The 14,029-nt window shown below is 42.2% G+C and overlaps 1 protein-coding gene across 3 annotated transcripts in view; it reads left to right on the top strand.

Moving 5' to 3' along the window:
- The first annotated feature begins 629 nt into the window (after nucleotides 1-629).
- CDC14A (cell division cycle 14A) overlaps nucleotides 630-14,029 on the top strand; it is a 282,800-nt gene continuing 269,400 nt past the window's right edge. For all 3 annotated transcript variants that reach the window (XM_030205744.1, XM_030205745.1, XM_030205743.1), the window contains exons 1-2: nucleotides 630-994; nucleotides 1,357-1,447. In XM_030205744.1, the coding sequence (XP_030061604.1) occupies nucleotides 904-994; nucleotides 1,357-1,447 (182 nt within the window). In that variant the 5' untranslated portion in view covers nucleotides 630-903. The remainder of the gene's footprint in view (nucleotides 995-1,356; nucleotides 1,448-14,029) is intronic.

Below are 14,029 nucleotides of genomic sequence, written 5' to 3'. Positions count from 1 at the left end.
AGTAGCTATATTTATGTAATTAAAAATTTGTATTCCGCTCTATCTCCTGTATTCTAGGCAGATTACATCATCCACATATATAATAATTTTCTATAATATATAATACATACTGTATATATATGTAGACAGACAAAACAAAACAAACAATACAAAACCTAAACTACATAGCAATCATTTTGTCCTCCAACATTACCTCCCTATAGTGTGTGGCGGTGGTGATGGCGGAGGAGCGCGGTGACCGCTGTGATTCCCATTCTTGCATCTTTACCCACCTCCTGAACTCTACACTTCTGGCATCTGGGCTTTTGCTTCAATAAAATTGGTTACCGTATAAGATACTACAGTACTAACTGTGTCTTTCCATTCATAAGAAGTTTTTTTTCTCTCCACCAAGCTGTCACCGGATAGCGTCGGGACCGGGAGCCATGCTCTCTCCTGCCCCCTCCAGCCTACAGGCACATTTCCCCCAGCCCTCTTCCCCACCCCTCTAGCCCTGCCCAGGCCGCCGGAGAGGTCAGTAACGGGCCAGACGAAACAAAGCCTTAGCAACGGTTCCTAGCTACCCTGATTGGCGCCTGGTAACCACGTGACGTTTCCTGAAGATGTTGCTCGGAGCGGCGCTTTTAGTTGTGTTTGCGATCATGGAGGAGCGCGGTGGAAGTGCTACTCGCGTGCTCGCCGCTGCCACCGCCTCGGGACCGGGACAGTGAGGCGCGGGCCGGGCGCTCGGGAATGCTGTCCGGGACGTGAGGAGCGGGGACCGCTGCTGAAGGAGGAGGAGGAGGAGCGGCAGCGCTCTGGCATGCTTCTCCTCGGGGCGCTGTGACTGTCCCACTGGAACCCGCTCCTCGTGCTCTGGGCTCGGCCAGGCGTTCCGGCCGTTCTCACCCTGCGGGCCGGGCGATGAATCTGGATAGGTGCGCGTCCGGTCTGCGGTCCGCTTTCAGAATGGCAGACGCCGCGGAGCTCATCGGCGCTTCGGAGTTTATCAAAGGTGAATGCGGGAGGGGCAAACGTGGCGACTGATTCTCGCTAAAGTTTTCTGTGCAGTCCCCCGGAACAGTAAAGGGTGCGAGATCGCAGGCTGTGGAACCTGAACACCCCCTCCCTCCAAGTTGCCTGCAGCACTTTTTAAATATCCTGTTTCCTTTTAAAGGGTCACGGAAATTGTGGCTGATGATCATCGGGCGCTGTAGTTCATGCCTGCAGTAGAATAAAGTTTTTTTTTCTAATATGCACCCTACCCCATTAGAGTGGAACTGATAAGTATACATTGTGTTTTGAATTCATAAACAGATATTTAACTTCATTAGCTTTTTTCCCGTCAGTTTTATTATTTTATTTTCACACTTTCAGATCGACTATACTTCGCAACTCTAAGGAATAAACCAAAAAGCACCGTCAATACTCACTATTTCTGCACAGATGAGGAACTGATCTATGAAAAGTAAGTTTTTGACTGTATACTTTGTAAGTGGAAAAAATCATTGTGTAATACTGTAGCAGCGGGATGTAAACCTGTGTAAACAAACCGAACTAAGTTTCCGGAGTCACATTGCTGTTAATAGGATAAAGCACTGTTGTTTGAATATTTTTACTGTTGTAATTGTCTCTTGCCTATGTTTCACTTATTCTTGCTGTACTCTGCCTTGGTGAATTACTTCAAAAAGGCTAATTAACTAAATCCAAATAAAGACATTTAGGGGATAATTCTATAAAGTGGGCTCTAACATTTATCTGCCTATTATGCCATTATTCTATTTACAAAATATTACCCAGCTCTCAATATACTTCAGTATACTTCAACCATACTTTCATAAGAGGATATTATTTGCATTTTTTAACATTTTTTTAGGATCCATCAGATTTTCTATCTGATGAAAAATAGCTAAAAATTCTTAAAATTGAAATTTCATTAAAATGGATCAATTGAGGAATATCTACCCATCACAAAAGTGTCTGGCTCACATTATTAGCCTGTGTGATGGTGATAGGAAAATCTGATGGATCCTAAAAAAATGAAAAAAAAATTAAAAAATGTAAAAAAATGCAAATAATATCCTCTTATGAAACTATGGTTGAAGTATACTGAAGTATATTGAGAGCTGGGTAATATTTTGTGAGATATAGTAATACCCCCTCTATTAAGTATAAATAAAAGAGATACCATAGTAGGTGGATTATTCGATTTACACACACATACGTGTAAGTGCGTAAAAGCCCAAATAGCATCTAAGTGTTATTCTATAAATATATGCCTATCTTACATAGTGTGTTTTCGACAGATGGGAGCATGTATAGGTGGTGTCTAGGCACTACACTTATGCACTTAACTTTAGAATACTGTGAGATACATATCTCCGGTATTTAGGTGCAAGCACTTCAGCTTTATGGCTGGTATAAGTGCTTATGTCTAAAATATACATTCATGTATACTCATCTACTTTCCTCTTATGTAATGTGGCCTGTTATTGAATTGCTCTCTTAGTTTACATTTTTATTTGCTGTGTATGTTTTTATATGTAGTTATAGAATATTGCGAACAACCATTGAAACATGGACTCAAGGGGGGGGGGGGGGGGGTTGTGGCAGGATAGGATGAGCTGGTGTTTGCAGAGGAAAGGAGAAGAGTAAGGGAATGATCAGATGTATAGTATGTGTATAGCTGCCAATTAATCTAGCTCTAGTAAGGACATTTTAAACCAGTTTTGGTTTTCAATTTACACCCCCAGTATAGCATCGTATTTGTAAACCTATTTAAATCAGTGCTTCCAGTCCCAAAATACATTAGGATATGGCTGTCAGAAATCCATAACTGGCTTAAAATGCCTTTACAGGAACTGGGTAAGCTGCCAGTTGTGTTGTATGCCCTCCCAGTCCCAGCATGCATCCTGTATTATTTTGTTGTAGTTTCTACCCATCCCAACCTTTTGTACCAGCCTCTGGGATTCTGTGTTTCCAGCTCTGTTTCCTTTTTGTTTCTTAGCAGTGTGGGCAGGTAAAGGCACTTTCAATTCCTTCCTTGTCTGTGTCTCTTTCTGCTGTTGGAGGAGGGAGGAGTCTCTGCAAGGACAATGATCATAGCATTTTCATTACCTTTTACTTGTGTTCTAGTCTGGAGCTAGTTCCTTCTTATCTCTGTGGATAGCCCTAAGGAAAAGTTCTGTTTTTTTATGTTTTATATGAGGCTCACAATGTTTCAGGGTGTGAGAGTTGCAGGGCAGATAATGACAAAACTGTAATAGAATCAGTAGAAATCCATTGAACCCTAAGTGCCCCTTATATCTGCAGGGATGTCTTTCCTAAGAAGTCTTATCGCAGATTGTGCAGACAGGATGGCTGGCATGAATGAACTGCTGGAGAGTGCTGGGGGAACTTGCCTGTCAGCCATCAAATGATCAAAGATTACAGATAGAGATACCGCAGCCATGTAACTTTAAAGTTAGAGACCTCACAGTAACAGTTTTGGAAAGGGCCCTCAATGTGAGAGTGTCTACTCCAGATCAAGGCATGGCCACAAGTGTGCCTCCTTCTTTAAGACCCCTGCACTGTTAAGACTTTAAAATACAGTAGACATTAGGGCTTCCTTGATGTGTATCCAAAATTGATTTGCACTTTCATTATAATCTCAGAGGATTATATTTTTAATGTGGGCTGAATGTTGTTTTCTGCCAACTGTCTCGGAAGGATTAGTTTGGTCTTTGAATTCATTCTTGTGTTCAGGTGACAAAATGGAATGTTAAAGACATCTGTAAAGCTATCAGCTAGCTCTTAGGCCAAATCTTTCTTGGCTCTAAAAAATCTAGCAATCCGGTAAGATTCTAGAGTTGAGGCATTAACCTAATCCCCTACTAAACCAAGAAACTCACTGGGAGAGGGTTAGACTGTGTTGTCCTCATCTCTTATTTTACAGAAGAAGTTGTAGGTCTCCATAGAAAGCTCAATCTTCGAACCTTTTCCGTAGATGGGAAGGCGATAGAACTAGAGGACATGAAATGAGATTGAAGGGGGGGCAGACTCAAGAAAAATGGCAGGAAGTATTTTTTCACGAAGAGAGTGGTGGATACTTGGAATGCCCTCCCGCGGGAGGTGGTGGAGATGAAAACTGTAATGGAATTCAAAAATGCGTGGGATAAACATAAAGGAATCCTGTTCAGAAGGAATGGATTCTCAGAAGCTTAGCGGAGATTGGGTGGCAGAGCCGGTGGTGGGAGGCGGGGCTAGTGCTGGGCAGACTTCTACGGTCTGAGCCCTGAAAATGGCAGATACAAATCAAGGTCAGGTATACACATAAAGTAGCACATATGAGTTTTGTCTTGTTGGGCAGACTGGATGGACTGTTCAGGTCTTTTTCTGCCGTCATCTACTATGTTACTATGATTTTAATGAACAAATAGCTACAAGAATAGATCTTGGCTTGCAGGCTAATTTGTCTTTTCCAGAAACTGTAAATATTGAGGATGGGGTATGCAACCTGTTTGGCTTGACAGTGCACCAAGCACCAGGGGATGCTCTCACAATGGTGCCTCCCCATGTCTTTCCACGTGGTCAGTGAAAAAGAGAGGAAGTCGGTGATCTGATGGTGCTGGGTGGGGTGGGAGGGGAGAGAAAAGGAATGCTGTATAAAAGGAGAGTGATTTGAGATGGATGCGTGGGGGGAGGGGAGAGAAGCAGGATACTGGGTTAGATGGACCATTGGTCTGACCCAGTATGGCTATTCTTATGTTCTTAAATGTTGACAGCATTTAAGCTGAGTGTTGCTGAGGTGGAAGCTATTTTCTCAGCAGTACACTCAACTACTACTTTGCTGATCCATGCCCCTTTTAAATTATTCACTTAGCAGAAAGTACAGTATTAATCTCAGTGCAACAGATGATAAACTCCTCTATGAATTAGGGCTTCCTACCACCTGCCTTAGAAAATACAGTAGTCAAAGTATTTCCTGATATTGCTAGACAAACTCAGAAAAGACGTCAGTCTTTTTTGAAACTTCGTGATCGTGTATTGTCACAGGGGGGAATTTTCTGGCTTAATTTTCCTTGCAAATGTGTTGTTAAATTTCAATCAATTAAATATGTTTTCTTTGGGAGTGATCAGTTAGCAAAATTCCTGGACTCCAGACAAGAACCAGCCGTAAACTCTCTGGTGCTTCCTCCATTAGTATCTACTCCATGATAGGATAAGTGGGAATATGTTCTACTCATTTTTTCCTATGTTAACCAATTTTTGAATAGTGCCTTGCCTATAATTGTGGACTTTAGCAGTAATTATCGTTTAATAGATTTTCTTTATAAAATATTTTCTTGTATGGTATGGTAATACTCCTTTTCTGTACAAGTGTTTCTTGTAAAATTCATTACAATTACAAATAAAAAAAAAGAAAATACAGTAGTGAGACCATTATTGAAATAAACCTAAATAAGATCCTATTCTGCCGTAAACTACCATTCATTGCAGCTACAGGAGTCCGTTAATGTAGTAAAGATTTTGTTCTTCAGATTATCAAGGTTCAAGAGCACAAAGGTAGGGTTCCTTATAATTGTTGCTGAACTGTGCGTTGAGTCAGATAGAGAGAGCCTGATGACTGTGATAGTGTCCAGTGGCTCTAAGACCTAGGTGGTTTAAAATGATCTTGTGCTTTATAATGTCGATGGAGATTGTTGGTCTTGTCCTGAATATCTACAGTCATTATTTGATAGGTTTCAATATGTAACAGTAAATAAGTTATCCTGTCCTAGTATTATTTGATTTCTTAGTGATAACACCCTTGGAGGACTCCACATTTAAAAAGGACAATATGACAACTCACAACCTGTTAGGACACCTTTTACAAGCGAACAGCTCATAGAGGAAAGCTGACAGTTACTTTCGACCCAAACCATGTTGCTGGGTAAAGGATACTAGGAAAATGGAGATGTTGGACAATCCCGACAGAGAGGTTGTCATAGCTGAGCTCTGAGCAAAAAACATCTAGAAAAAGACAATTTTCGAATAGAGATGTTTTTCAGGTTCGAAAAAGGCTATGTTCCACCATTTGATTTTTGGCCGTTTTTAGCAAAGCGTCCCAAATCGGACTTTGATGTTTTATCAAAAATGCCCCTTATAGGCTTGAGAGAGCCAATTCTCATCTCTGGGTATGAGCACTAATGCAGTGCATCTACTCTTTGGGATCCTGTTTGGTCAGTCTAGGCCACAAATACCTATATCAAGGATGGGATGTTGAGTTTGATATGGGATGTTGAGTTTGATGGTTGTTTGGTCAGACTCGCTATGGCATGTTTTATGTTTTTACAAACCATGCTTGTTTAGTATTTATCTGCAACCTTTGAGGAGCTGGAGATCATGTCTCAGTTGTCTGTAAATTATATACAGTTGTATTTCCCATTGGGACTTAACCATGAAAATTCTTGAGTACTTAAACAATTGCTTGATGAAAAATTTCCTGTTGGTTAAATAGGAACAAATTAAATGAAGTACAGTGCACTCCACTTCATGACCTCAGAACTGAAGTTCAACTTACACATAACTGATGTGATTGTACCTGAACAGTTTGCTACCACATGTGTTATGACTTACAGAGTCAGTGTAGCACAGTAGACAATTTTGTAAAAAGGTCAAATAGAGAGACTGGCAAATTTTTGCAGCAGTAGCAGAAAGAGGCCGAGTTTACCCCTTGATGATGTAATTGGCCCTTGATGGTGTAATTGGATTTCTGGAAAGTTGGAACTCAATGACTATCAAAATCTTAGAGGGCTTCACTACAGTTTTCAACTGGACATTGCTGCAGCCTTTGATTATATCTTGCATCCAGTTTTATTGTCTAGGCTTAAGAATGGTGATATGGGTACAAGCGGTCCCTTGGTTTGCTGATGTTAGGCCAAGAGATCATTGTGGCATGTAGAGAGAGAGAGAGAGAGAGCCTTGCAATGAACCAGTCTGACTGCTGATTGGCAGAAATCTGAGGCACTATCTAGGTATCATATAGTGGTAGAGGAACAAAAAAGCATTTTCGTAGCAAAGTAATGAAGCCACAAACAAGTAAGGAAGCCACAAACCATTCAGTACAGCCCCCAAATTTTGATAAATCCCAGGAAACCAATAGAGGTTATCGATGTAGTAAGCCGTGAGGGATTGTTTTGTCACAAAGTTACAGTCTTGTTATGCAATAGCAAGGAACTATCTCCAGCAAGGTAGAGAGTATAGTTATAACCCATTCAGTAACTGGAATGAATTTTCTCTAGTGTCCAAAGAACAGGTCAATAACTTGATAACAGGTATAATTAATTGCATCTGCATCTTATAACCCCAGTGGAAACTAGATCTACAAAGTTGCTTCACCTATATAACAGATTTACAAATGCCTCTGTATACCAAGGTTATTTACCTCCATCATTTAAACAAGTTTCAATTCACCATTTCTGAAGGTAATGTCTGCAGACCCTCAAGTTTTGAGTAATTACAGCGTCAAAGTTTATCGTTCTTAGTAGTGAAGACTCAGTGGGCTGTACTTGAGTAAATACAAAAGGGGCAATTCTATAACTGCGCACCATAATTTAGGGGTCTAGATGCAGCGTGCTGAGTACTAATTTTATGACAGCATAAATTGACATCTGCATGCCTACATGTAGACAGATCCGTTTAATGCAAAGTCAGGCATAAATGCGCACATTTAAATGCAGCACTTTAGCATGTAACATACAGTATACTGTAAGTTACGTATGTAACTGTTGGTCCCACCCACTCTGTGAATGCTTCCTTGCATTTATGCACTAAGCAAGTCGCACGTATCATTTATAGAATATCGCTGAGTGTTCACCTGTTCGTGCAAGTATACACTTAACGTAAATGCTAGTATTCTATCATTTAAGCATGCAAAAGGCGCTTACAGTTATCCAGAAGGAATCCAGAACTGATACAGCACAGAAACCACTGGCATTCATACTCAGTGTTTGTCTATTTGTCGCTTTCCTTGATCGAGGGTCATGGATTTTGATATACCGCCTTTCTGTGATACAAGCAAAGTGGTTTACATGTATTATATGTCTCTAATGGACTCATAAACTAAGTTTCTGTTCCTGGTGTAGTGGAGGGTTAAGTGACTTGCCCAGAGACACAAGAAGCTGCAGTGGGAATCAAACTCAGGCCCAGATGCACAAAACTTTAACGACCCTTTAACGAGGAAATTTTGAACCGTAGCATGCATTAAAGGCCATTTTCTGACGACGCTAGCAGCTAACGATAACGGAATGCAAATGAGAAATTACCATTGAAATGTGGACAATTTGGAATGCACTAACCATACCGACGATTGCAACGAATCATTTTCCATGACAAATTTAACGTCAGCTCAGACCTGTCTTTAAGACCTGAGCTGTCATCTCCCCGCTTCCCCCTGCACCATGAAAATCCAAGCTGGCATGTTTAAAAACAAAAGTGAGATAAAAAAAAAACACTTGGCTCCCCGCTTACCTCTGCATAAAATAAAAAATGAACACAAAATCGAAAAAGGATCGGGAGGGGGCAAAGGCGCTCGTCAAAAGCGTCCAGTATGGACGGCCTTGCCCTCCCCCAAGGTCGCCGCTGCCCCCGCTTCCGCTCGTATAAAATAAAAAAGTAAAACAAAACTAAAAGGTTTAGCAGCCCCGGTCCCCCTCCCTTCCTGTCACTCTCTGTACTCCTTCTCCCATAGCCCCGCCCCCCTGAGCTCGTCGCCGCCGACCCCCCCCCCCCCTCCGCTTTACCGGCCCATGCAGTGCCTCTCACCTCTGTGTGAAGGCGCTGCATGGGATGGAACAGCTGATCGGTGTTCACTGCTGCCTCCTCCGACATCTCTCTGTTCTTCCTGGGCCCGCCCTCCTCTGATGTAAGTTACCTACGTGGATAACTAACGTCAGAGGAGGGCGGAGACAGTGGTGATATGGGCAGCAGCTCAAACTTCTTCCAGATATCCAGCCTGAAGATGTAGAAATCATCTTTGGGTAGAAGCAGGGCTGCAGGGAGTCAAACTCCAGATCTGGGTTTTTGTTTACTACTCCTGGCTTTTTCATGTGCCTATAGAATTGTGTGGGGGGGGTTTGGTTTTCTCTCTCTTGACAGTATTTGTCCACAGAAGAGTCCCTAAATTCTGAAGCTCCTGTGGCTGTTAGCCCATCCGCGCACACCTAGTGCAAGCAGCGCTTTGAGGCCGCTTCTGTGCGCTCACTCTCCGTTCCCAGCAGTCAGGCTATGATAGTTCCTATGTGTATGTTCGTATGCTGCACAAGTTGGTATGATTCTAACTATAACTGAGATAAAATAACAATGAACAATGACAATGTGGATGCAGCAGCTGGTAGTTTGTTTTGGAAGTACCAAGATGGCAGCTGCTGGAGGAAACGTCTTGACATCATGCTGTTTCCTGTCATTAAACCTCCTTGGTTATAACAAACAAGTTTAATGGTAAATCAGAGATCAAATCATGGAGCATTTCAGCCTTTGACTTAATAGATCTTGCATTAGTTAAATATATTGGAAGAAGCTTTGCAGTAGATGTTTTGCTATTATTGTAAGGTATCACTGCAAGAGTAGGCCAGTAATTATGTTAGTTTAGTTTAATATGCTCCTATTCAGACATTGCCAACTTAGAAGTATAGAAAGTGTAACGCTATCTTCCATAGAGGACAGGAATGAAGAAAAGATGATGAGTGGAAGAAATACAGGCTGGTAATATAGTCAGTAAATCATTATTAAAGTTACATAAATAATCCAGAAAGCCCAATGGGAGATCAGCCACAAAAACAGTCCAGCAGTCTTAAACATATAGCAAGCCCAGTTACAGTAAGAAAATGCTTGAATAGATATTAAAAGGTATTACAAAGTTAATGCAAATAAAACTAAATGATATATAACACCAACTCCATCTCAATTAAACATTGGTGCATGAAGGGGCACCCTAAGGGCATTACCCTTAGAATGTGCCTGCTTGGCTTCATGCCTGTGGCGAGCATACCATAGCAGTGCTGCTTTTATACAGGGCTTGAAGCAGAGGGTGATGTCTTCCAGTGCTGCATCTCTCTTTCATGGTATTAGCACAGCAAACAGCAGTTTCAGGTTTAAAATATACAGGCCGATATTTAGCCAGTGGCAGACAGCATTTTTTTTTTGTTTGCTGCCAGCGCTGAAACCGGGTATTCAGTACCGGGGCCCTGTGCAGGCTTCAGCATTGAATTTCCGTTTTAAGCCAGTTAGCATATGCCTGGTTAAGTCAATATTCAGATAATCGACCATGGGCTAAATAGGACAGCTATTTATATGGTCCTATTTATGCACTCATCATGGCTGGTTAGTAAAGAATGACATGGGGATGGAGACCTGTGGTATCTGCGGGGGATGGGATGGGGACAAACTTTGTCCCCATGTCATTTTCTACTTTGAGCCTGTTAATGAACTGGACTGTTATTTATGTCCGAGTGATTCAGACAACGATATTTTGATTTTTTGGAAAAACAAGCAAACATGCTGGCCACAACTAGCAAAATTGCATGGGGGATCCTGTACATCCTGCTACCTACCAGCACATCTTCTAAGAAGACAAGTTGCTTGTTTTTATTATTGTTTTCTATTGGTGATTTATAAACAACAGCTGCACAGCATATTCCTTTTTATACTGTAACAAAAAGATTTAAATATAAAATTAAAAGTGTTTGAGGCTTTTTCAGATGAAGACCGAGCCCATGGGGATGGGACAGAGCCAGAACCTGCAGGGATGGGGCGGGGGCGGAGACAGGGCCCACAGGGGGCAGGGATGGAGACGGGGCCCACAGGGGGCAGGGATGGAGGTGGGGCCCACAGGGGGCAGGGATAGAGACAGAACCCATGGGGACAAACTTTGTTCCCATGTCATTCTCTACTGGTTAGCTCTGAATATTGGGAGCTAACCAGACTCCGTCCCTAAAATGTCACCTACGTAGCCAACTTCGATTTTGGTGTGTTAACTAGTCATTTTCAGCACCACTAACTGGTTGTGCCGCTGAAAATGGCTGGATAGCTGCATACAAGTCAGTTAACTGGTTGACACCGTTTTTGGCAGGTTAACTCACTTTAAATATCGGCTGGACAGGTTTCAGGAATGCACGGGGTCCTGGTACAAAGGGTTACGATGGTGCAAAGCTTGGCAATAACAATCATGATATCATCTAGCTTTGAGTGTAGAATTTTGACAGCTGATTTTTCCCAAGAAAACACTACCTGATCCCAGAAGTGCCATGCTCTTTTTGTCGGAAAATGTGACCAGACTGTCTGATGGAAATAATAATACTTTCTAACTAATGGCATAATATTCATTCTGTCTTCGATACTTATTTGCCGCAGTGTGACCAAAACCACGTCTCTGATTTGTTTATGCCTTAGTTTTTGGAAAAGTTTACACCTGGGTTTAAAGAAGCTTTTTAGGAAGCTACAAATGGTTCAGGATTCAGTGACATGCTTGTTGACTGGGTCTGAGATCAAACAAAGGATTTCTCCCATTCTTCAAGGACTGCACTGGCTGCCAATCTGGGCCCAGGACAGATTGAAACTTATAATAGTAGCTTTCAAAATTACAAGGTTTGGGCCCGAGAGAGGCTAGTGTGTGCTATAGGCCAAACTAGTCCTGTGTTTTGAAAACAATGGTCTTGTTTCATATTTTCTTCCATTAACGAACATAAGGTTGGCTCTGTTTCAAGAGCAGGTATTCTGTAAAGCACTGTACATGGAATAAACTTTCATGAACCATTCATCTGTCAAACTATGTAATGGAATTTAGACATGTTTTAATAATGTGACTTTTCTCATTTTGGTCAGATAATGTGTGCTAGTCATTGATGATACACTGCTGATGAGTTTCAAGAGTTAGAAAGGTCTTGCCTGGATCTCTGATCCCAACATTGAGAATCTGATCTCTCTGGTCAATTAATCAATTTTTCTGTATTAATATAGAGCTTTTGTTTCCCATATGTTGTCATTTTCATGGACACCTGCATATTATCTCTTCAGATGTTGTTTTATACTGCATGCTTATTTGAGAATTACTGAAAAAGAGTTATGATCTAGAATGAATTACATGTTATATACATATGTAGAAATTGACCATGATTAGGGCTTATTTTGCCTATTTACTTGGGGATATTATAGAGTCAGGTTGCTTGGATGAGTATTACTGCCATGAGTTTAGAAAATCATTAATTTGGAGGCTTATTGAAGGAAGAGAAATGCAGTATGTATATGCATGTGTGTGTGAATATATATGTGTGTGTGTGTGTGTATATATATATAGTGGGGGTTTTTTTGTGCCGGTATGCGCCAGTATGGTGTACCAGTACTTTTTTTCTCAGGGCCGACTCACATGCCCACTCTCAGCTCCCTGACTTTCCGTTCATGCCTGCCCTGCGTTGAAATCTTTTTTATTTTACCTGAAGTCACAGTGGCGAACCAGTTGTGAAAGCAGCAGGCAGGCTCGCCTCCAGCCTTCCCTTCTCTCTCGGCGTCCCGCCTTCCTCTGGTGTAATTTCCTTTCCGTGAGGGCGGGACGCTGAGAGGGAAGGGAAGCGAGGAGGTGAGCCTGCCTGCTGCCTTCACTGCTGCTGCCGTTGCGACTTGAAGTAAAATAAAAGATTTCAACGTAGGGCGGCAGGAATGGAAAGTTGGGGAAATGAGGGCGGGCAGGTGGGGCTGGGGTTGGAATGAACTCAGAGGCAGGTAGAGGCTGGGGTGAGTCACTGGAAATGGATGGGAGAGGAGGAGAGGATAGGGGGCAAAGGAGAATCGCTGGACATGGATGGGAGGAGAGGCCAGAGGAGAATCGCTGGACATGGATGGGAGGGGTGGGCAGGGGAGAGAGGAGAGTTGCTGGACATGGATGGATGGAGGGGAGGGCAGGAGAAATGCTGGGCATGGATGGAGGGGAGGGAAGACAGGAAGGAGATGCTCATGGATGGAGGCGAGGGGAGAGGAGAAATGCTGGACATGGATGGAGGAGAGGGAAGACAGAGGAAGTAGATGCACATGGATGGAGTGGAGGGGGGAGAGGAGAAATGCAGGACATGAATGGAGGGGAGGGAATGCAGAGGACGATATGCACATGAATGTAGGGGAGAGAAGGGAGGGAAGACAGAGGAAGGAGATGCACATGGATAGAGGGGAGAGGAGAGAGTTGAAATGCTGGACATGGATGGAGAGGAGGAAAGAGGAAGTGAGATGAACATGGATGGAGGGGAGGGGAGAGAGTTGAAATTTCATTATTATTATTATTATTAGGATTTATTTACTGCCTTTTTGAAGGAATTCACTAATGGTGGTGTACAGTAAGAATAGATCAAACATGAGCAATAGACAATTACAGTAGTAAAAATATTCAAAAACAATACAAATTATGGCATAGTATACTATTTACAGTGTTAACACAATACGTAATAGAACATTATAAGTGATAGCGAAGGGTAAAGCAAAGATGTAACCTATAGAAGGGTAAGAAAGTAGGAAGAGTTAGAAAGTTGCACATGAGTTCAAGAAATGGTTAAATGTTATCTCAGTAAGGGTAGGAGTGGATAAACATGTCCTGCTGCAGTATATGCAGCCTGAGTACTTGTGTGTGTGAGTGAGACTAACGAGTTAGTTACTTCTTCCAGTAAAGGTCTGTTGAAGAGCCAAGCTTTCACTTGCTTCCTGAAGTAGAGATAGTCTTGTGTTAAGCCTTTCAGGCAGTACATTCTAGAGTGTGGGGGCTACTCTGGAGAAGGCTCACTTGCGGGTATCACATCGTGTAATGTCTTTTGGAGAGGGTGTGGTTAATGAAAGTCCTTGGGAGAATCTTAGTGTCCTTGGCAGTGTGTGGAGGATCATCCTATTCTTCAGATACTCGGGGCCATTACCTTTCAGGGGCTTGAAGATCAGACATAGAGTTTTAAATTTAGCCCTGTATTGTACTGGTAGCCAATTAAGTTTTTGCAAAAATGGTGTGATGTGGTCACTTCGCTTGCAACCTTCTATGAGTCTTGCTGCTGCATTCTGAATC

This window comes from Microcaecilia unicolor, chromosome 6 (genome assembly GCF_901765095.1).
Source record: "Microcaecilia unicolor chromosome 6, aMicUni1.1, whole genome shotgun sequence".
NCBI lineage: Eukaryota > Metazoa > Chordata > Amphibia > Gymnophiona > Siphonopidae > Microcaecilia > Microcaecilia unicolor.
This window is presented reverse-complemented; position numbering and strand designations above follow the sequence as displayed.